This window comes from Amborella trichopoda, chromosome 10 (genome assembly GCF_054954075.1).
Source record: "Amborella trichopoda isolate Santa Cruz 75 chromosome 10, AtrichopodaSantaCruz75HAP2 v2.0, whole genome shotgun sequence".
Lineage (NCBI taxonomy): Eukaryota > Viridiplantae > Streptophyta > Magnoliopsida > Amborellales > Amborellaceae > Amborella > Amborella trichopoda.
The window spans coordinates 41310783-41334875 of NC_142345.1; the positions used below are offsets into that span (position 1 = coordinate 41310783).

Sequence of the window (24093 nt, forward strand, 5' to 3'; positions counted from 1 at the left end):
GAGGGTCAGAGACCTGCCCTTCAAATTTGAAATTAGAATTTAACGAAAATAATAATAATAATAATTGAATATTTTGATTTATCTCAAGCCATCTAATTTGACATTTAATACTTAAGAGTACTTGTGGCCACTTTGTAATGTAAATAAATGGCAGCAGATAATACAATCCCATAAAATTTTATATCTATAAAAGAAAAAAAAAATTTATATAAACATGAAGCCCTAAACAATCAAATTAAAGTGCATCTCAAAAATTCACTAGAAGAGGTTGTTTCGATGCTTCAAAATCTTCAAATTGATCATCTTGACCTCAAGATGCATGGACATGAGAAAAAATAGATTTGACATCTTGAAAAAATTTTGGACCATCAATTTTGAAGATTTTCAAATTTTTATAGATCTACTCAATCTATGCTATTTTTAAAGCTTTAAATTTATAACTCAAAATGAAAATAACTTTTCAGACCGTCACAAATATTTTCCATACTGAAACGATATCGTTCAACATAATGTTAAGGTGTGCCTTATTTTGACTTTTTAGGGCCTCAGCCTCGTACAAAATGCACCCAAAAAGTTAAGGAAAAGCAGTTTATGTGTCGAGGGACGCATTTCTACAATTGCTCAAATATTTTTCAACTAAAAAATATCTTTTTTTTTAATTTTTTTTTTTTTTTTACATATTAATGATCTCCATGTTGGGGAGACTGTATATTTCTTAAAAATCACTGTCAAATTTTATTTCAAAAATTGATTATTAAGGGGTTTGCGTTTCTGCATATGACTCCATATTCATAGAAACCGTATCCAAAAGGAACAGAACAATGTCTTGTCGATTTTACTTGTACCAAAAGATTTCCCGCTCCAGCGGTGTGCTGCTCATTTACGCCCTCGGGTGAAACTAATGCTAGCAATTTTTCTTTGGATTCCAAATTCTGAGGATGTAATCTCTAACTCATGGGCCAATCTCAAAGATAACAAGTTTAAATCTCACTCTCTACCGGTCTAGAGAAAGTGACATCCCAATCCAATATTTGTCATATTTAGAGGGAAAAATCTATAGCCAATTAGTTGGAAAAATGCTTTGAAGATGATGATGGAGAGAAAAATCTGGACGTTCAAGAAATAAAAATCTTAACATTTTTCTTTGATGATATTCATCTAGTGATACTTAAATAATCCCAAAACTTGAACTAAAAAAAAAAACCTTTTATATTATGATCCCATTGGAGAATGCTCTAGCAAAAGAATATTCAAATGAGAATTGTCCATTCGCTTTCAAATGTCCGTACATGATTCATTTTTGGCTATTTTGATTCTAGGTTGTATTGTTGAAGTTTAGACTTATTAATGTTGATATTTATCCGGTATTGTGGATTTTATTATGGGAGATCAATTATTTTTTGTACGTGGATATCATAATCATTATTGTTCATTATTTCCCTTAAATTTTAAAATAAGGGATTGTAAGAGAGTCATTGAGTAAGATACAAAGTTCCAAAAAACAAAAAATTCTCACACTTTGTGACTCACCCCAAACCACTCAATTTGATATCAAATAAGTGGAAATGATTATAACTTCCATGTACAAAAAGTAAATAGTCTCTTTCTAAATAATCCCTTTTATTATTGTTTTTTTACCATATTTGCTTCGAGCCCAAGCTCAACATGGAGACTGTCGTGCTCCATAGTATGCGTCCATACATACTCTATTCTCCCCTTCCATGACCATGGTCATAAAATCTGTGTTCGTGTGTTGCTGTAATGGTGTTTCCATGTTTTTTTTGTTTAGATTCTTTTTAATAAATCAAGTTCCCCCAAGCAAAGAGCACCAATGTTCCCATTGTTGTGTATTGCTTTCTTCTCTATTGTCAATCAACTTTAGCTCATTCATATGTAAATGATCTACTACCTAAATTCATAAACCATTTTTCCTTTTTGTTTGCATGATATTTCCAAAATGTTCTTGCCTCAAAGAAAAATCCTTTCATAAAACTAAAGAAACTCACAATAGTATTAACCAGTGGAAGTATATTGTCCATCTACTCACTCGGGCAAAACTAATGGTAGCAATATTTTTTAGATCCCAAATGTTGGGATGTAATCTTTTGGAGCACAAGGACCAACCTCAGGATAAAAAAATAAAAATAAATCTCATTTTCTTCATGTCTAAAAAAAGGTAACATCGAAGATTGCACATGAACTACTCAATATTTAGACTTGAACTTTTGGAGGAAAAGATCCAAATGTTCAAGAATTCAAAATCAAAATATTTTCTTTACTAATAATCGTCTAGTGATACTTGGGTCCCAAGCTGGATTACTTATTTCACTTTTATCCCAAAATATTAAAAACATCGCAAGCCAGCAGATATGAAAGGGCGGTAGCTATTGAACCATTGAACATAAATACAAAAAGAAAAATAGACATCCCACTCATAAAGAGCATTCCATTTTAGATCGCCAAACCAACCATATTAATCACTAAAATTTCCACAAATTTTCAAACAGGGTTCCTCACAACCCAACATCCATTCGCAATACCATCCAACAGTATTTTAAAATAAAATATCCAATGATTCCCAATTCAATAAAATATCCAATGATTCCCAATCTGAATCGTCAATTGGAATTGGAACTCGGTTGAAACCAAACCACATCTTAGGATGGTATGGATCCCTACCCAATTTGCCCCGTAAAATCTCCCTTCATATATTTTTTTCCTTTTTTTTAAACATATCTAATATTTTCTCTCCCCTAAATCCCCATCCTAAACCATGTTTTTTTTTTATTTTTTCTATTTATTCATATTTTCGTATCTTTCTAGATCACTAATTCAGACAGAATCAATCCAACATCCTACTCGTATTTATGGAGTGATCGATCCACCCCCACCAATCCAAATTTTAATACACTGATGTCAAACATTAAATAGCATAGGAGTGCCAATACTCATTCCTTAATCAATTGCATAAGCTTGCTAACTCATCACTTGATTAAAAGTAAATATAAAAGCTCAAAGCTGACACATGAAAACACTTTCTAAAAGTATGTTCACACAAAAAAACTGCCTTGTATGAGTGTGCAAATATTATCATACCAATTGCTCCCAATGCATTTTGTTCACACTAATTGACAGCCAATTAGTATAAGTCCCAAACCTAATCATACAGAAGAATTTTTTCATATAAAAATACTCATATAAGAAGTGAGTATTTTCACACATATCAATCGTGAGAAGAAAACCCTACCACCACATTCCAAAAAGAAAGAGCACCCAAATATAATGTTGACTGTCCGCCATATGTACCCCTTTATCCCAAGCACAAATATGCTACCTCACAATCTTTCAGAGAGCACACTAAGAGAGTGAGAGGAATGCACAAGCACTCACATTCCAACATAGAATGTTTTTCTTTTTCCCATAGCGAAAGTGCGGAATGCATGAGCACTCACATTCGGACAAAAAAAGTGTTTCTTTCTTTTTGGAGTTCAGTGGTAAGAACAAACTCTAGACGTCACATTGTGGCAACCCACCACCCTGACCACCCATGCCTAAAGGCCATTCCCAAAAAGAAATAATGCTCGAACACAATGTTCGCAATGCACAATATGTCACAACACACAACAGTCATCATTCAAAATCATCAGGGCACAGGTATACCACTCCCACATTCTAGTGTATTACTACATAAAATAAGAGAAAACATGAGCAAAACCAAAAGTGTTCATACCCCACATCAAACACTGATAAATCTTCAACTAACATTAATGAAAATTGGATATTACCCCACATTCTTGCAATTTACTCTACTTTATTCAAAACGGTACACTACCTCGCACTCTTGAATCATATGTTCCAGAGAAATTAGCCAACGTTACTAAGATACGACCCTCCAAGTGTAAGAGCAGCAACCATCTAAACTGTGTGTGCGACAGCGAGAGAGAGCGCACCAAACGTCAAAGTAAAACTCTAAGCAAAATCTTCATCTCAACTCCATGACACACACATGCCATAATACTGTATATGGAATGTCAAGGACTTCAACCCTAGATCTTAATACTGTATATGGAATGTCAAGGACTTCAACCCTAGATCTTAGAAAACCTGAATAAGTATAATCAAGCTTCTTGCACCATCGACAAATAGCGCACATTGTGTCATCTGCCAAATATAGTCAAGCTATGCATCAAAACGGCCAACACCAAGATCTCTAAAATTAGCTCCCACACTTTCGATCATGTTTCCGAAACCACCAACGATATTCACCTACACAGGCACCAAACCAACAAACTCAAATAGATATTCCAAGATCATATCAAACACAAAACACATCTGAGCCAACAAGTAAACAAAAAGTACATGAAATAAGGGTGGAGGGGACGAATAAACATCTAGGTCTTGCGGTCGTGAACCAATAAACCATTTGGAATTGCACATAAAGAGGCGGAAAGAACAATCAGAGACAAATTCTTCACAAATTTTAGCTTCCTTAATATATGCCATGACAAAGATGGAACTTGGGTCGCTAATTGAAATGATTCTAGTCAAGACCTCAATCCCAACTTCTGTTCTTCACCTATTGCATCTCCAAATCAGTAAATCTCCACTTACATGATTCTCTTGGAAAAAAAATACATTGATAAATTGAAACATATCCACATAAGAATAAAATAATAATTTCACAATATTAAATTCCAAATAGATGCACAAATGCACGCTCACACATACACAAGCAGATGCGCACCCATACAAGATGGGGGAGGGGGAGCACGTGACCATCTATCACAGGGGGGATACACACCTCATGCCTGCCTCATATTTTGAGTGAGAGAGAGAGAGCGCTCAAAGAAATCGGAGTTGCTAGCGTGAATGCTAAAGAACATGCCTCACACACACACACACACACACATACACAGAGCATACATATGAGAGCGAGAAAGCATACCATATGTTTTGAAGACGTTTCATGCATTATGATGCCACCGGCGGCATGGTGAAACGCCGGTGACCGTCGCACCAGCAAATCAGATGATTGCTATTCCGAGTCATCGTCAATCTCACCTTCATCTGAGAGCTCGTCAAAGGACCTCATATCGAGCTGGTATCGAAGAATACCACCGATACCACCAAAACCTCTACAAAACTGTGATCCCTCTTGAGACTTATTGGTCACAAACTCCAAAGTACACCCAAACTTTTTATACTCATTAGCAAACCATTCCAATAGTGAAATCTTCTCCTGAACCTCCAATTCTGCTGAATTAGCCTGGTCCCTAAAATTGTTTTGATCAGCCTCTTGTTCCTTGGCCAAATGCTTTATAACTATCTCCCCTGTAACACTATTCTTCAACAAGTACCTGTTAATGTCCAAATTCTCCCACACAATTAGGGTTTCTACAGCACCCATCTCCAAAGCCTTCAATGTATCTTCAACACCAAAAACGTATTTTCCTGTATCTTGGCTTATCTCTTCAAAATACTTGCCTATGAGCTTCTTCTCCTGGATAAACTTCACATTCGAGAGGATCTCAGAAGAGAGCTCAATGGCCTGGTTAAACCCATTTTCCCCACCATAAGAAACATCGACCACATTTAATATCTTGGCTTGGAGGCGGGGATCAAACATATCGGATTGGCTAAGCTCGGTTTTAAAGTCAGCAGACCCTGCAAGGATCAGACCCGCTACATTGGGCTGGCTTGTGGCTGGGTTTATGAAGAATTGGGTTGCAAGCTCAGCAGTTTTCCTAACATAATTATGACGTTTCTCCATTCGAAGCCTAGCAAATCGCAAGGCTGACTGCCCTCCTCTTCCATGTTTCTTAGGAAGGTCCACTGTGAACTTATGGAGAACTTCTCGGGTGTTTCCACTAAGAGTGCCAAACAACGTGCCATTACCATCCATGACAATGAAGCCAAACTTGTCATCGGACTCCAAGAGCTCATTTAAGGCCTCAGTATGGAACTTGTTGTCACAAAGGTACAAAGAGGCGTTAATAGGTTTGAAGGGCTCAAAGTCTATTGTCACTTTCTTCTCTTTCCCATCTTCAGTAACTATAGTCCCTGTATATAAAACCAGCCCATTAGGGGGGACTTTGTTGTACAGCTTAAGCCTTTGTTGGGCCGAGGTAATGGCACCAAGAACAGATTGCCTGTTAACCCTAGATTTGATGTTAGAGGCAGTACCAAACTCATCACCAAGCATCTTTGTAACTCTTGAGATTTGATCACGAGGAGGCATGATAAGAGAGATCATGCTCGTGCCATTGCCCCTTGCAGCCTCCAAGGCCTTGATGAGTTTCTTTATCTTCCATATCTCGATGTTCTTATCAGTTTCATGACCGTCAGCCATTGACAATAAATAGAAGCAAGAGCAAGGTTACTGCATGAGTAAAACAAGAAGTTAACATGTTGTATAACAGCAAGTTGCAGGTTGAAATATTACAGAAGCAACAATTCATTTTATAAAAAGACACATATAAAAAAAGATAGCTTGCAATGACACTACAGAGAATTTAAAACAATAAAAAATTGTCCCAAACAATGTTTCCCATAAGGGTATTTATAGAGCCATATAGGGTGTAAATTTACAACATATCATATCCATGATTTCAAATTGTCACAGAATCATAGTAATATGGATGAACAAAGGAAAACAAAATGGATGAACCAAAAAAAAAGAGAGCTCTTTTTAGAAAAACAAACCAAAAACAAGAACATGATTGTGGAAGAAGACTCATTTCCAAATGATCAGGTGAACTAGTTATATGCCCATTCTGCCCTGGAGAATCACCATGTCAAATAAGACACAATACAGCCAATTCAGGTCTCCTCTCAGTATGCGCACAGGCAAGTGAATGACTTTTCAGAACTGTCAGGCCAATACAGGGCATTGAGTAAAAAGTAGAGCATTTGTGTTTGGGAACAATTTTGTGATCAAAAGGTTGAGTATGATGGTTTATTCATTATTTAAATGCCAAGTATAAAAAATAACTAAGGCCCTATTTGGACAGACAAACAAGGGAGGGAGTTATTTATAAGGCGCAGTGTACCACACTAAGATCACCGTCTGTACTACACTAAATGAGTACACTATTGCATACTCATAACTAAGATCACGGTCTGCACTTAATCAGGAACTGTGGAGATGAGTAGCTTTCCCACTTGAGAAAAAAAGGGAGGCCAGTTTTCTTTTTTCAGGGTCATGAAATGTTTGGGCAGCATCTTGTTGACAAGCAGGGTCAACCTCACCCACGAATAGTGGAATGTCTAAAAATGGGTCATTTTCCACTCCTAAGTGGATGAAATAAAATCCATTTTCGCAAAATTTGATCCATTCAAATGGGACCCAAAGAAAGAAAAAAATAATAATAATGCACAGAATTGAAGAAAAAGTGCAGACCATTTAAGAGAAGTAATCTAAACAACTTGAAGAATAGTAGCTTCGGAAAAAGAGTCATTTCAAGGGGTACTACTTTGTTAAGAAATAATCATTATCGATAAATAAATTGAAGACAAAAAAAACAAAAAGACAAAAACAATCAGCTACATGCATTCAATGCATCAATAGATTACTCTTCACCGTATGATGTTATCACTCTTTTCTTTTCTTTTTTCGGATTTTTCTCTTTTTCTGTTTTGTTTTTTTGGCGGGGAAGGTCAGTACCAAGCAACATTTCAAATTTATGCTATTTCTAGTGCTACATTTTTTCACAATCCCTTGGAACCTTTCAGAATTTACTGACTGCTCCCCCTAGATGAGTAATGTGACTGGCCTATAACTGTCTGCTAAGATGGGGTTTAACTACTATTCACCCTAAATAACTGATGGCAGTGTGAGACATGGGACTGGCAATGATTCACAACTACACAAATCACATTCATCAGAAACAATAACCCAAATCTCAACCCAATTACATCAATATGAAAGCATATATAAGGCACCAGTCATGCATTGAAGAACTATAACAACACAATGATTAATTAGCAAAACATTTTGAAGAACCCACAATTTGCTGCAGAGAACACCTAAAAGCAAATAAACCAACCTACAAAAAAAAAGGAAAAAAGAAACTAAAGGCTTAGACAAACATGGAAAAGAGATAGACCCCTAGAGCCAAGCTGCAAATGTACTATGCCTCACGGCATGTATTTGATAATGATGCCAAGATTAACTTATGAATGAGATAGAATGTGAATATGATTTCATTGATATAATCCAGCTTCTTTGTAGGTAATCTTAATAAGTGATCTAGTTGCCGAACAGGAGAGGAGAGAAAACAATGATGGAGGTGATGAAGATGACAACCAGAACTTCAACTGGATTTTTTTATCATCTACTGGATAGGTTGACCACTGAATTTTTGGGGTTGGTTGTTTTTTTTTTTTTTTGGCAGGGGAGAGAAGGATGTATATAAGTTGCATATCTAGAAAATGGCTTAATTTGATATAAAGCTTTGAAATGAAAAAGGCACAAAAATGCATATAGATCGAAATCATCAACATCATAACCTTTTCCCAACTAAGCATATAGTTCAAAATAAAAAAACTCAATTTTTGAGTGATAATATCCAACGTGGTTGATTGTAGAATCTTAGACATTATTTGCTTATCCAGAATTTGCAACTTCTATGCTTTTATTTCTGTAATAGTGTAACATGTATAGGTCATGCTGAATTATCTATCTAGAAGATCCCTCTGTGCATGCAGCCCAGAAAATTCATGCTCCATAGAAGAATTAGCATCCCTTTTGGAAGCTAATTATATCAACAAGAATATTAACATAAGAATATGCCAAAATGTGGAAGAACAAGATATGAGCATATTTTGGTATGCCGTTATGTGATTATTCACGTTCAAGTATTAATTATCGATATTAAGGATATCATGCTGCTATAGTAGCATCTAGAATGTTCTCCTTAACCTCTTTCTAATAACCAAAGCAAGAACAGAAGCAGCAATATTTGGATGCCCAACATCAAATCTTTAAGGAAAGTCTGTTTGCTACTGTACAGAGGGATGAAAATTCTTTTAGGTTACTTAAAGGATAAGTGGGTTCAGGAGAAGAGCTATTTTGGTTTAGGTTTTTAGAGTTGTTTAAGCTCGCACTTAGTGAAGAGGTTTAGGTCAATTGAATAGAAAATCTCAATTCAGTAACTCACAGGTGATGTGTCGGCATCGACGAAGACAGTTGAATATCTGCTTGTCCATGGCAAGTTTGTATTAGAAATCTTAGACAAATTCCTTCAGCTCTTTGCATGTACCAGGTAATTCCAAAGTTGCGAGCAAATCTCGTGACTCATCATGGCAGGGTCTTTTGGTGCCCTATAAAAATGAGCTAAGCTCCTTGTAGAGATGTTCCCCTCTCGCTATCTATTTGGGGCTCAGGATGGAAAGCAACAACAAAATTTTCAGAGGCATCATGGCTAGAGTGATGAGGAGCATGTTAAATGTCAAATGTCATCTACTGGACATTCGTGAGAAGGCTACAGAAGCAACTCATGTAAAGAGTGAGGGCAAAGGTTCTCCCAAATCCCAATGCAATAAGGCAAGCACAAATCCAGTAAATTTTTTGGAAAATTGGGAGTGGGTCTGGAGTACTACACAAGATATCAAATGGGTGCTATGAAGAATGCCATCTGAGTTGATCTTTAATCAGCAGCAATATAGGATAATTCTTTTAGTTAATATTTTACTTCTTTTTATTGATAATGTTGATTTAAATCAAGTAAACGCATAAACATAGGAACAAATACATGCACAGTACAAAGGGCAGAGTTACCAAGGATGCATCTCAATGGGGGCGAATCTATCGCAAAACAAAAGTTCCAACTGGGTGTTGGAAAATACATTAAATTGCTCAGAACATTGAAAATGAACTGAGGACTTCCAGAAGTCAAATAACTTAAGAAAATATGAGCTACAAGTCACAGGGGAGGTACCTCATGGTGAGCCCATTTGAAAGAATTCAAAGACTTTACCATCCACTAAGACATGGAATGTGGTAGTTAACTGAATAGGCCAGATCAGCAAAACACACAAATATACACATCTTGCCACTGCACCTAAAGCAGTATCTTAAAAAACAGTGTCTACATGCATTACTTTTGACTAGTTTTTCTCTTGCTTTTGTCATTCACACATGAAGACTTTTGAAACTACCAAAAAAAAAACTGAAAGGGACACTACGGTTTCGTAAATGACTTGTAAAAGTTACTAAGACATAGCCCAGTCCAATTTTATACTATATTTTCATAATAGAGAGCTAATTTAAGAACTATATCGTGAATTTGAAAACAAAAAAAAAAGCGTTTCGGGGCAACATGGGACTAAACGAGTTAACTCCAAAACCAGCCAAATCCCAAACCATTCAGGGGTCCATAAGCAACCTTCTAAAAGCCAAATATGATATTTTTCAGTATTTTCCAAGGCCTTTGAAGAACCTTTTCTTTTAAGGATTAAGAAAACACAAGGGACAAGGGATTTCTTTTTTTTTGTGTGGTTTGATCACTACAATGGACAAGTGAATTAAACTACAGATATGAATATTCTCTAGTAATCCAAATGTCCTATTTGCATTGCTCCAGGATTTTCTGTTTTCTAAGATATACTTGATGGATTTAGAAAGTAAAAGAAAATGTAACAAGGCATCAATGTGAAAGAGAAATCAAGATCACCCCAAAGTAACATACTTTAGACCAAAAAGTTGGACCGACAAGGTTTGATTTCACCACGAAAGATTTCATACCAACTAATCCAGTTTAGTTTTAGCAACACCAAATTCCTCCGAACTTGGAAACTTTTTCTTGAAAAATTTAGAAACTGCCCCACCCCCAAAAAAAAAATGGCCAACTTGCATTGCTCCATGATTTTCTGTTTTCTAAGATATTCTTGATGGATTTAGAAACTCCACCACCACACACACACCCCCCCCCCCCTCCCCCGCCCCTTCTCTCTCCCTCTCCTCCTCTTCTTGAAAGAAATGATTGTCCAATAAGCATCTTTCTTTCCCATAAGAAAAACCAATGTCTAAAAAGCAATGAAGAAAACCAATATCGGATACATCAAGGGAAAATTCTTCAACAAAACAGCCAAATCCACCCATTGATTACACAAGCATGTCAAAGCAGGAATAAGGGTTTGCATGTAATATAGCATTCCCCATTCTGATACGTCATGGCACTCATTGGTGAGAATAATACACAAACAATTAGCACTAGGCTCAAATCAATTACAGAGGAGATAGGTATAAGGACGATAAATCTGTGTTGAGTCAACTTTAAAGGGAACCAATCAAAATCACAAAGGTAAATGGTTCAGGGATAATTAAATTCTTTAAAGTAACACAAGGAAGGCAATATAATTCATCTAAGCTACCGTTCAAAGAATTAAGTTTGTCATTCAAAATAAAAAACTGCCCCTAAAAGAGAAATGCTATTTTAAAATATGAGAAAACCTTAACTTCGAATGAACTGTTAACACGTATGGCCATAAGGCCTAGCGTGATTTTGCTTACAACTGTGAGCTGGGAGGCCTACAATTGTGGGAGGAATCCTATGCTTATCACATCCAACGTTCACATGAACCAACGCCCATATGAACGTTGGATGAATATCCCTAAGATCAGGGAAGACCATTTCTCAGAGACCCGTGGGAAAGATAACCATTAAGCCCTTTTCTTCTCCCTATAAAATGGGAAGCCAGAGAGAGGAAGAACATAGCAAGAAGAAAGAAACATAGAGCTTCATCTGTAAACAAAAATAACTTCTCTACTCTCTCTCAAAAGGGCAAGAAAAATCCGGGCTCTACGATCACCAGCCTCACAGCATCTCTTCTCTGATCACGCGCTCCATCAATTTTCGCTAACATTGGTATCAGAGCATCCAGGTTCCATCTTCCCTATTTTTTTACTCTTAATTATTTTTTAACGATAGAGCTTAAGTGATTTGTTTGTTACGATCTATATCCAATTTATTTTCTTGTGTATAAATGGAGCTTCAAATATCACTTGCTGCTATCTTATCATGGTTCACAGTGTTAATTAATTAAAAGATAAGTATGTGTGCACTCCCTTTGTATTAATCAATTTCAAATCACCTCTATCCCATTTTTTATACGTGCACTCCCTTTGTCTGATAAGTTGTAATATGGATATATGATACAGTGTGATATGGGATTGACTACCTAATTTTTTTTTAAGATGATCACTTGGATTTACTCTCTGCAACATCCACTAAAATAGGGGTAGTTGATCACTTTGATTTACTCTCTGCACCATCCATAAAAATAGGGGTTTGGGATTGGAACTCTCTGCAACATCTACAAAAATAGGGGTTTGGGAATGGATCCCACGACATTCTCTATTGTGGGTACAAGGGTTGGCACGCTACCACCAAACTCTATTTTTTTTTAACTGTGTTTGAAGGGGCTGAGGAGAGTTTTGGATAACTCAACGTTAAGGCCCATACCAAAAAACGCTCCTTCTCTCTCTCTTCAATCAATATCGAGAAGAGGAACAAACGTTTTTGCCTACCCACAAAACCTTGCGCTCTCTTCAAAAAATAAAAAAAACGTAGAAGACAGAGGAAGCTCTCATGCTTGCTAGTTGTTGTGCATATCTTCATTAAAAACAGATAACATCCGTGTTAAACTTTATATCCTACTTCTAAGTGTTAATTTTGGTGCGGGTCCATTATTTTACATTGTCTCTGTCCGGTGGTCCCTAATGAGATAATTAATGACCTAAAAAAATTGATTTTACTCATTTTTTTATTGCTGATATTTTTGTTATAAAATAATAATATTATTAAATAAATAATATATATATATATAAGGGGAACGAAGAAGGGGGCTGAATACATATTTTATTGCCTTATATCTTGCTGATATTTCTATTAAGAAAAAAAAAAAATATTATGGAAGACTTATTTTGCTAATACTTGAATACAATTAATGCACTTACAGTCTTGGTGTGATAATAGAAATTGATTTGTCTTCTCAAGTGAATCACATACTTGATATTTGCTCTTTTATTATAAGGGCTCTTGCACTCCAGATAAATAAATGTAAGGGGGAATTTTATCCTTGATAATCCTAGTACTTACTTATAGATTGAGAGATTGCCTATTTCAATTTTTTTTAAGACATCACTTAATAACTGATATTGTTTTATAAAATAATTGTAGCTCTTTCTGTACAAGTATATTAAATTTTTTGGTGCCTTGTAGGCTGGGAGGCCTACAATTGTAGGAGGAATCCCGTGCTTATCACATCCAACATTCACATGAACCAACATCCATATGAACATTGGATGAATATCCCTAAGATCAGAGAAGACCCTTTCTCATAGACCCGTTGAAAAGATAATCGTCAAGCCCTTTTCTTCTCCCTATAAAATGGGAAGCCAGAGAGAGGAAAAACGCAGCGAGAAGAAAGAAACACAGAGCTTCATCTGTAAGCAAAAATAACTTCTCTACTCTCTCTCAAATGGGCAAGAAAAATCCGAGCTCTACGATCACCAGCCTCACGGCATCTCTTCTCTAATCTTGAGTTGGTCTCGCGTTCCATTAGCGAAAAGTGATGGAGCCGAAACCAACCCCAGATCAGAGAAGAGATGCTATGAGGCTGGTGATCGCAGAGCCCGGATTTTTTTAGCCCTTTTAAGAGATAGTAGAGAAGTTATTTTTGCTTACAAATGAAGCTCTGTGTTTCTTTCTTCTCGTTGTATTCTTCCTCTATCTGACTTTCCATTTTATAGGGAGAAAAAAAGGGCTTAACGGTTATCTTACCAACAGGTCTCTGAGAAAGGGTCTTCCATGATCTTAGGGATATTCATCCAAGGTTCATATGAACGTTGGTTCATGTGAACGTCGGATGTGATAAGCATAGGATTCCTCCCACAATTGTAGGCCTCCCAGCCCACAATTGTAGGCAAAATCACGCTAGGCCTTATGGCCATACGTGTTAACATCTCCCACTTGGTCATGACGGCCAAACATAATAATAAGTCACATGCATACTCCCACTTTTGAGTATGACCTTTAAAAAAAAAATTTGTCATGAGGATTTTCTCACGCTTTCGCGGATATGCCTCTCATAACAAATGTCCATCATGAGGATTTTCATGCTAATGCGGATTTGTCACTCATGAAAACTGACTGACTTAGACATTTTCAGGTCTCATTAAACTAGTGTGCTTAGACAGTAGCTCAGCACTTAGACCCTTTGTTAATGGATCAGCAATCATATCTGATGTGGCCAAGTAACTAACAGTTACTTCACCTTTCTCAACTACATTCTGAATGTAGTGATATTGAACATCTATATATCTTCTTTTAGAGTTATTTGCTCCACTTTGAATTAATTTAATTGCAGCTTGATTATAACAAAATATTTGGATCGCTCCATCGATTATTTGCAGCTTCAAATTATCTATGAAGCGCTTTATCCAGACAGCGAAAGTACAAGCAGTGCTACATGCAATGTACTCTGCTTCTTGTATGTACCTAGCTACACACCCTTGTTTCTTGCTAGACCAAGAAACAGCAGCCCCTCCAAAGAGGAAAATATGTCCTTACGTGGACTTACATTCATCCTTATCTCCAGCAAAATCCGCATCTAAATATCCTACAACTTCATGCTCATCTACTTGAAAACACAATTTTAAATGCTTTGCTCCCTTAATGTACCTCAGAATTCTTTTTACTGCTTTCCAATGAGCTATACCTGGATTACTTTGATATCTACTAACAAAGCCTACAGTATAACTTAAATCTGGTCTAATACATCTTACGGCATATACCAAGCTACCAATAGCTTGTGCATAGGAAACATTGCTTTTCTTGTCCTTCTACTGGACAATCCTTCCTAGACAACTTTACTCCCTTTTTAACAGGAGTAGACAATGGCTTACAATGTCCATTTGAAATCTTTTAAGAACAGAGTCCAGATATCCCTCTTGGCTCACAACATATTTGATTTTCTATATCTAATTATTTTTATGCCTAGGACATAAGATGATTCTCCCATATATTTCATCTCAAACCGAGAGAACAAAGCCATGACTTAGTTTTCTCAATCATTTCTATGTCATTTTCAGCTATTACGATATCATCTACATATAATAAGAGTATTGTGAATTTACTCCCACTCTTCAAGACATACACACAATGGTCCAATCTATTTACTTTATATCCCATTTGTAGGATGGCATCATGAAATGTTAAGTAGTATTGTCTTGGAGATTATTTTAAACCATATAAAGATTTATTTAATTTGTATATTTTATTTTCTTGACCTCTAATTATGAAGCCCTCAGGTTGCTTCATGTAGACGGTTTCCTTTAGTTCACCATTCAAAAATGCAGTCTTTACATCCATTTGGTAAAGTTCTAGGTCATAGTATGCAACGATTGCCAAAATTATTCTAATGGATACAAACGTTGCAATTGAGAAATAAGTGTCGACATAGTCGACTCCCTTTCTTTGGGTAAAGCCCTTTGCTACTAACGTAGCTTTAAATTTATCAATTGATCCATCAGATTTTAATTTCTTTTTAAGTACCCATTTAAAACCTATAGGTTTCCTATCTGACGGTAAATCATATAAATCCCAAACTTTATTTTTTTCAATAGAATCTAATTCCTCTCTCATGGCACTAAGCCATTCTTGAGATTCTTGGGACTTCATAGCATCATTGAAGTCAAAAGGGTCATCGATTTCATCTAGATCAATAAGGTTGTTTGTCTCCTCACTCATATAGACATAGAAGTCATCAAGGTATAATGGAGGAGCTCTAGACCTCTTTTAACCACTTAACATTGGGTGTGTGGATATTTCAACACCATCATGTTGATCAAGGTTATCCATATCCACTGTAGGTAATGGTTCTAAATCATTTATGATATTAAGTGGATTACCATTATCTACTACGGGTATGTTTTCTTCAATAAAATCTTCTAGGAACTCAGCATCTCTGCTTTCAATGAGTCTCATATCTTTATGATAAAATCGATATCCCATTGATCCTTTGGGGTATCCTATAAAATTGCAAAACTAGAGTTTTGTTTTCTAACTTATTTCTATGCTGATATGGAATTAGGACATGCGCAGTCGACCCCCACTTCTTTAAGTTGGATAGATCAAATTTTCTACCTATCCACATCTCATAAGAGGTAGAATTTATTGCCTTAGTTGGAACCCTATTAAGATTACACATGGATGTGCGCATTGCTTTGCCCCAAAAGGTCTTGGGTAGATTAGCATGAGCCATCATGGATCTAGTCATTTCTAAGAGGCTTCTATTACGCCATTCAGCTATTCCATTTTGTTGTGGCATATAAGGCATAGTAGTATGTCTTTTAATACCATATTCTTGGCAATAAGCATTAAAAGCTTCGAATTCAGATGTGTATTCACTTCCCCTATTAGTTCTAAGAACTCTGATGTTCCTACCTAATTTATTTTCTACTTCCCTTTTATATATTTTAAATTTTTCTAAAGCTTTTGATTTATGGTGAATTAGATAAACGTATCCAAATCTAGAAAAATCATCAATAAAAGTGATGAAGTATGACATCCCTCTATGAGTTTTAACATTGAGGGGCCCACAAATGTCTGAGTGGACCACATTCAATAACTCATTAGCTCTCTCCCCTTTATTGAATGACTTCTTAGTCATTTTTCCTGACAAGCAATGCTGACAGGTTGGAAATTCCACATTACTTGGAATTGGAATAAGACCCACTTTTATTAACCTATTTATTTTGTCTTTTCCTATGTGGCCAAGCCTAAGATGCCAAGTATATGCATCAACAATCATTACACAATCAACATAACCAGAATATGATGAAATATTATTATCAGCTTTCTCATTTACATGAAGAATGAACAAGTTGTGATCATCAACCAAGTGTCCCCAAGCATAAATTGGTCCACGCTCTCCGATTGATAGTTTCAATCATCGAAAGCGGACTTCAAAGCCCTTTCTAATAAGCAAGGGGACCGATACAATATTTCATCTCGTACAAGGGACAAAACATACATCAGTTAATACAAGATCGATTGTCCCCACATACAACCTACAAGTTCCTACACCTAATACATCAGATTAGGTGTTGTTCCCCATATAGATACGTTTCTCCCCAACTTTTAGTTCTTTAAAGTCCTTGAAGAGGCCTTTTGAGCTTGCGATATGCCGATTAACGCCCGAGTCTACCCACCATCCTTTGATGTCGTGGTCTGCCAACAGGCACTCAGAGACCACACAAACAACTTCACGCCTCTTGCTTCCATTTCCGTTATTCTTTGGATTTTGCGGGTTTCTGTTCTGTAGGCAGCGGTTCTTGAAGTGACCTAGCTAACCACATAAGAAGCCTTTTGGCAGTCCTTGTTTAATTTATTGGTTGTAGGGCTTAATTCCTCTATTTTTTAACCCATTGTTCCTTTTATTAAAGTTCCCTTCAAATTTAGGCTTGGGTTGGCTAGTTTGGAATGTCCTTGAGCAAGTACGAGCTCACTCTTTTTATCTTTGTTCATATGTTCTTGTTCTAAGGCTAGTTGCATAGGTAGGTCCCCTAATATAAGAGCTTTGGCATTCAACCTAAGTGCAATTGTTACCATCCTCCATGAAGGTGGAAGGCTATTTAAGATTGTGGAAACTTGCATGTGCTCAAGGACTTCATTCCCAACAATGGCGAAGTCCTTAACCATGACAAGTATTTTGTTTACATGTTCCACTACATTATTACCCTCCTTCATTTTGAATGAGTTGTATTGCTCTAAACCAATTGGAGGTGTGTTTCAGATGTTAAATTATATTTAGTTTTTATTGCCTCCAGCATTTTCTTTCATGTTTCATGATGCTTGAAAACCTTAATAAGGTTATCTTGCATAAAAGTTAAAATGGAAGTTTTTGCTATAGGTCATCTTCTAAAAAATTTTCTAACTTTTTCTTTTCTTCTTCAGTTGGTTTATCACCAACTACTGGTGGATCATCTTTTAGTACATATATGATTCTATCTTGGATGAGGAGATATTCCATCTTCCTCTTCCACATCCCAAAATTGTTTCCATTCAATTTTTCAACTTTAGAAAGTTCAGCCATTACAATTCTACTAGCCATTTGCTAAGTTTTGTGTGAACAACCAAATACTTTCTAAGTTCTAAAGAAGCTAAACAAGGCACCAAAAATTTGAACATGTGGTCAATACTTGTATAGAAAGAGTTGCACTTATTTCATAAAACAATATCAATTATTAAGTGATGCCTTAAAAAAAAATTGAAATAGGCAATCTCTCAATTTATAAGTAAGTACTAGGATTATCAAGGATAAAATTCCCCCATATATTTATTTATTTGGGGTGCAAGAGCCCTTATAATAAAAGAGCAAATATCAAGTATGTGATTCACTTGAGAAGACAAATCAATTTCTATTATCACAGCAAGACTGTTAAGTGTAATAATTGTATTCAAGTATCAGCAAAATAAGTCTTCCATAATTAAAAAAAAGAAAATTCTTAATAGAAATATCAACAAGATACAAGGCAATAAAATAGCAAAATATGTATTCAGCCCCCTTCTTCTTTCCCTTTTTTTTTTAATATATATATATATATTATTATTTCATAACTGAAATATCAGCAATAAAAAAAATGAGCAAAATCAAATTCTTTAGGTCATTTGTTATCTCATTAGGGACCACCGGACAAAGACAATGTAAAATAATGGACCCACACCAAAATCAACACTTAGAAGTAGGATATAAAGCTTAACACGGATGTTATCTATTTTTAATGAAGATATGCACAACAACTAGCATGCAACAGGGTTTCCTCTGTCTTCTACGTTTTTTTTTTAATTGAAGAGAGCGCAAGGTTTTGTGGGTAGGCAACAACGTTTGTTCCTCTTCTCGCTATTGATCGAAGAGAGAGAGAAGGAACACTGTGGTATGGGTCTTAACGTTGAGTTATCCAAAACTCTCATCAGCCCCTTCAAACACGTTTAAAAAAAAACTTTTGTGGTAACGTGCCAACCCTTGTATCCACAATAGAGAATGTCGTGGGATCCAATACCAAACCCCTATTTTGGTGGATGTTGCAGTGAGTTTCAATCCCAAACCCCTATTTTTATGGATGTTCCATAGAGTAAATCAAAGTGATCAACTACCCCTATTTTTGTGGATGTTCTAGAGAGTAAATCAAAATGATCAACTACCCCTATTTTTGTGGATGTTCCAGAGAGTAAACCAAAGTGATCAACTAAAAAAAAATTAGGTAGTCAATCCCATATCACACAGTATCATATATCCATATCACAACTTATCAGACAAAGAGAGCGCACGCATAAAAAATGGGATAGAGGTGATTTGAAATTGATTAATACAAAGGGAGTGCATGCATACTTATCCTTTAATTAATTAACATTGTGAACCAAGATAACACTGTGAACCAAGATAAGATAGCAGCAAATGATATTTGAAGCACGATTTATACACAAAAACTAAATTGGGCATAGATCGTAACAAACAAATCACTGAACCAAGATACGATAGCAGCAGGTGATATTTGAAGCATGATTTATACACAAAAACTAAATTGGGCATAGATCGTAACAAACAAATCACTTAAGCTCTATCGTTAAAAAAAATTCAGAGTAAAAAAAATTGGGAAGATGGAACCTGGATGCTCTGATACTAATGTTCGCGAAAATCGAAAATTGATGGAGCGCGAGACCAACCCGAGATCAGAGAAGAGATGTTGTGATGCTGGTAATCACAAAGCCCGGATTTTTTTTGCCCTTTTGAGAGAGGGTAGAGAAGTTATTTTTGCTTACAGATGAAGCTCTGTGCTCTTTCTCTCGCTACGTTCTGCCTTTCTCTAGCTTCCCATTTTATAGTAGAGAAGAAAAAGGCTTAGCTGTTATCTTTCTAAAGGGTCTCTGAGAAAGGGTCTTCCCTGATCTTAGGGATATTCATCCAACGTTCCGAAAAAGGGTTTTCCCTGATCTTAGGGATATTCATCCAACATTCATATGGACGTTGGTTCATGTGAAGATGTGATAAACATAGAATTCCTCCCACAATTGTAGGCCTCCCAGCCCACAATTGTAGGCAAAGTCACGCTGGGCCTTATGGCCATACATGTTAACAACCAAAGATATACAGAGATCAAAGATAAGCACATCGAAACGTTTAACATGAAACCAAAAAACTGGAACATTCTTGATTATTAAAAATGAAATGAAAATAACACGCAAAAACAGATACACATCAAAGAGAAACATAACATGCATTACATAAAATTTTCATATCATAAAAAAAGTAACCCTAAGTATTCATTCATCAAAGATAGAAAAAATCAAATGAAACAAAACCGAAGAAGCATTTTCCAACAGGCAAACAAACCAAAGAGAAACCTAGGTCACATTAAATAGCAGGGACAAAAGCAAAACAAAGCAATCACCACAAATCTGTTCAAAGTCGTAACAATCAAGACAAAGAGAAAACCCTAGAGCCTCAAAATGCCCCAGATAACAAATAATTATAAATTTATAATAACCGAATGACCATTATCCACCAAAAATCATTCATCATACCAAGTCCTAAACCCTCCAAAACAAAAGCTTCCAAGATCCAATAACCAGCAGATGATAATCCTCAAGAGCAAGACAGCAAGACAAAACCCCTTAATTTTGATTAAAAAAAAAAAGAGTTCCTAGCAATAGAACAAGCCCTGATGCAAAAAGGAGTAGGAAATTAGGGCACCAGTAACCTCCACCTGATCTGAGAGAACTACCAGGCACTCCAATCTCACGCGAAATGGCGAATTAGAGCTCCCAGAGCGCCTGCGTTGCGAGGGCAAAATGCTTCGTCTTATATTGTCGCGACGGAATCCGGTGTAGAGCGAGACCACTTAAAAACGCCAGAGACCGGTTATATGTTCCCGCGGGAGCATGTCATCCATTTAGTTACTCGGTTGAAATCCTATTTACTCGATGTCTATGAGGAAATTTAGGGTTACATCTCCGAGTTTTGGATTAATAAAAAAAGAAGGAAAAAGTTTATATAAGGTTGCAACCTTAAAATGTTGAATTAAAAATATACCTAAAACATTCATTAGAAAATGTTGTTTTAATGTTGAAAAACTTTCTAATTTAACATCTAGATCTAGATGTACGAATATGAAAAAAAAAAAAAAAAAAAAAAATTAAGTCCCAGAAATAATACGTCTTGCAACACATTATGTGGACCGTCCATTTTTATGTCTATAGTCAACTGAATTTTAACTATTTTTAGAGTTTAAAATTTTATAATTAGATATAAAAATAGATTTTCAATAACCGTAATAATTTTTTACACCAAAATTACATGTTATAATAAAATTTGGAGGTGCGCCTTAATTGGATTGTATAAGGTTGCAACCTTATAGAAACCACACCCAAAAAAAGAAAGTTCATCAGATTTACATTTTATATTATGTATTTTTATTTTTAATATCTCCATATTCTTGAATTGAAACTTCGAACTATTAGTTTCCAACTACTCATTTCTAGGAGTCGAACAGCTCATTGTAAGGAATCAAAGTAGTCGAGACCTATCAAATCACTATTGATAAGAAATCGACATGGTTTGGAACTATTAATTTAGAAAGCTTTAATTTCTAACAAAAAATACATATAGCATTCGAAAACTATAGTTCTAACCAGTGGTTTAAAAAGCAGATCGGTGACCCGGATCGGGCATCTCAAAAACCCATATGGATCGGTCAATGACGATCCAGATAGGGAATCGGCTGAATTGGTTGGATTAAACCTTTAAAAAAATCCGAAAAAATTATTAAAATTCATTATAAATGTTGTTTTTAAGGAATTCAATAAGAAATGAGGGTACTCAATTAAGAATTTTTATTTCTTTGCATGAACATGAGAATATTGATATGGTTTTTCTCTGCATGAACTACTATTTACCATTTAATTTACATCACACAAAAGGATAAACATAGAATTATCATAGATTAAGTATATCATCATACATGAACTACAATAAAGCATACAATTCGTAACATACGATCTAAAAATAAATGACAGACAACGTCGTTCTTCATCTTGGTCCATTGATTGAATTCGCGTGACAATTCATTGACTTGATCTAAAAACGAATCATCCAAATTAGTGGGCACCTGACTATTCCCAAATCCTTGAGTGTTAGTGTTTTGTTGTGGTCCTAATCCAAAATCTCCGAAGCTTGTTCATCCTTCATGCTCACCTACACTATCGTATTCATCCCTATCCTCTTATTGTTGGGACTCGATATGTGAATAATTTGGCTAGGATTAGGTGACCTCAGAATCATCATCTCTCGTATTTTCCCTTAGAACCCCTTCCCACTCTCCCTCATTAGGTGCAATTTCACCGACATCTCCGACGAATTGTGGATATGTTGGCGGGCTGCTTCCTCTTTCATGCTGCTCATCACCTTCTTCAAGATCTTCCTCACCGATAGCCTCAAGGAATGCTCTTTTGTGCAACACTGGCTCCTCTTCTTTTACTACCTATTGTTCTGTTGTGTCTGTGACAAATATCGTGTCCAAATCTATCGGACCATAGTCTTCAAGCTTCTTTTTTATTTGTCGCTCTCGGAGGTTTAAGTTGTAATGAACGTAGACTAGTTTTGAAGCTTCTCCGAAGTGAGTTGATTCCTTCTAGTAGCATGCAACCATTGAAACGTCCTCCAGTTTCGCTCATAGCCAGTAGTAGAATATGTCTGGGAGAGCACCTTGATTGCTATCCTATTTAGGTGAGGTGCATCACTACCATATATCTCCCACCATTCAGCTGGATTAAAATGCAAAAAGCATTGTAAGGGCAAAAACAATTCATAAGATTAAATATATGAATGAACAAAATATTAGTTAGGGGATAACCTGAATCCATCTTAGTTCGAGAATTTCTAGCAAATATAGTTTCGAAAGATCCTATAGCATCCCTATACATAACAAGCTAAAACAAAATATTCCGTTTTAGTGCATTATTCTTCACAAATAAAACAACTCAATCAAGTTCTTACCGAAATATTAAATAACACTTCTTGTATTGTTGCTACCTGGTTTCGATGACTTTTCTCCAACCTGGCAATAATGTATCTGACCCCTTTCATAATCTTGTGGGGATGTTCAAGTGTCAAATAGAAAAAATTTAGGTTGAAGTAGTAACCCAAAAAATGTATAGATAGAGAAATGTCATTTAAAATTTCATAAAAAAATAATTTAGAATGAGACATTCTAATGATATAAATATATATTTACCTGCATAATGAATTAGACGTCCAAATTTAGTGTTTCACATTCTTTCTATAATCTTGATCACTTTACTAGCAAAACTACACTTCTCCCCAATAGCTTATTTGGCCCCTCTCGATACCTTCATAAAGGATGCCCATGGTAGCTTTCTTGTCAGCATCCACCATTCTTAACACCGTGACCAAATGGGCAGTGGCTTCTACGATACTGGAACATCGAGACCAGAACCTCCTATTTGAGACCATGCCGTCAACTTTTAGCTCGGTACTAGACTTCGAGAGGCGATCATTTAACTACTCTTCACTGGTAAACAATCTCTTTATTGCACCTTCAGATTCCCGAATGGAGTCCACAGTCAAGTAATCTGTCGCAAAGCGGGTTATGGCAGGCCTGCTTATCTCTTTTTTCTTAGACGATTCTCTGAACAAAAATAAAATTTTAGAATGGTTATATATAAATCTTGACACCAACCTCGCTTCTTGTAGAGTCTCTTTCATAATTTTGATCTCACCGATCTGCTCTAACATAAGATTGATGCTGTGTGCAGCACACGAGGTCTATACTAGATGCTTCCTCTTATCCATCAATTTCTTGCCCGCATAAACACATGCACGTGCATTGTCCATAATAAACTGAACTACATGCTTATCTCCCACCTCCTCCACTATCTGATCATATAGTCATACGTAGAAGTTTGCATCTTTCTTCGTCCCTAATACATCTTTACTCGGTAAAAACACTGTACCTTTTGGGGAATAGGCCAAAAAGTTTACAAACTCCTTTTTGCTAACTTTATTCAACCA

The 24093-nt window shown here is 36.0% G+C and overlaps 1 protein-coding gene across 2 annotated transcripts; it reads right to left on the bottom strand.

The window, feature by feature from the left end:
- Positions 1 to 3609: 3609 nt before the first annotated feature.
- Positions 3610 to 20839, bottom strand: LOC18433932 (eukaryotic peptide chain release factor subunit 1-3). 2 transcript variants are annotated; one of them, XM_006844009.4, is made up of 3 exons: positions 20771 to 20839; positions 4946 to 6379; positions 3610 to 4266 (listed from the first exon to the last, which is right to left on the bottom strand). In XM_006844009.4, the coding sequence occupies exon 2, from the start codon at positions 6347 to 6349 to the stop codon at positions 5036 to 5038; it is 1314 nt and encodes a 437-aa protein (XP_006844072.1). In that variant the 5' UTR covers positions 6350 to 6379; positions 20771 to 20839; the 3' UTR covers positions 3610 to 4266; positions 4946 to 5035. The 2 variants fall into 2 exon arrangements, with proteins under 2 accessions (XP_006844072.1, XP_011623241.1); XM_011624939.3 differs by having other exon boundaries at positions 20589 to 20839.
- Positions 20840 to 24093: the final 3254 nt, after the last annotated feature.

What these genes read in the sequence shown, in the direction of transcription:
- LOC18433932 (XM_006844009.4), bottom strand. Translation starts at nt 6,349, where the DNA reads ATGGCTGACGGTCATGAAACTGATAAGAACATCGAGATATGGAAGATA.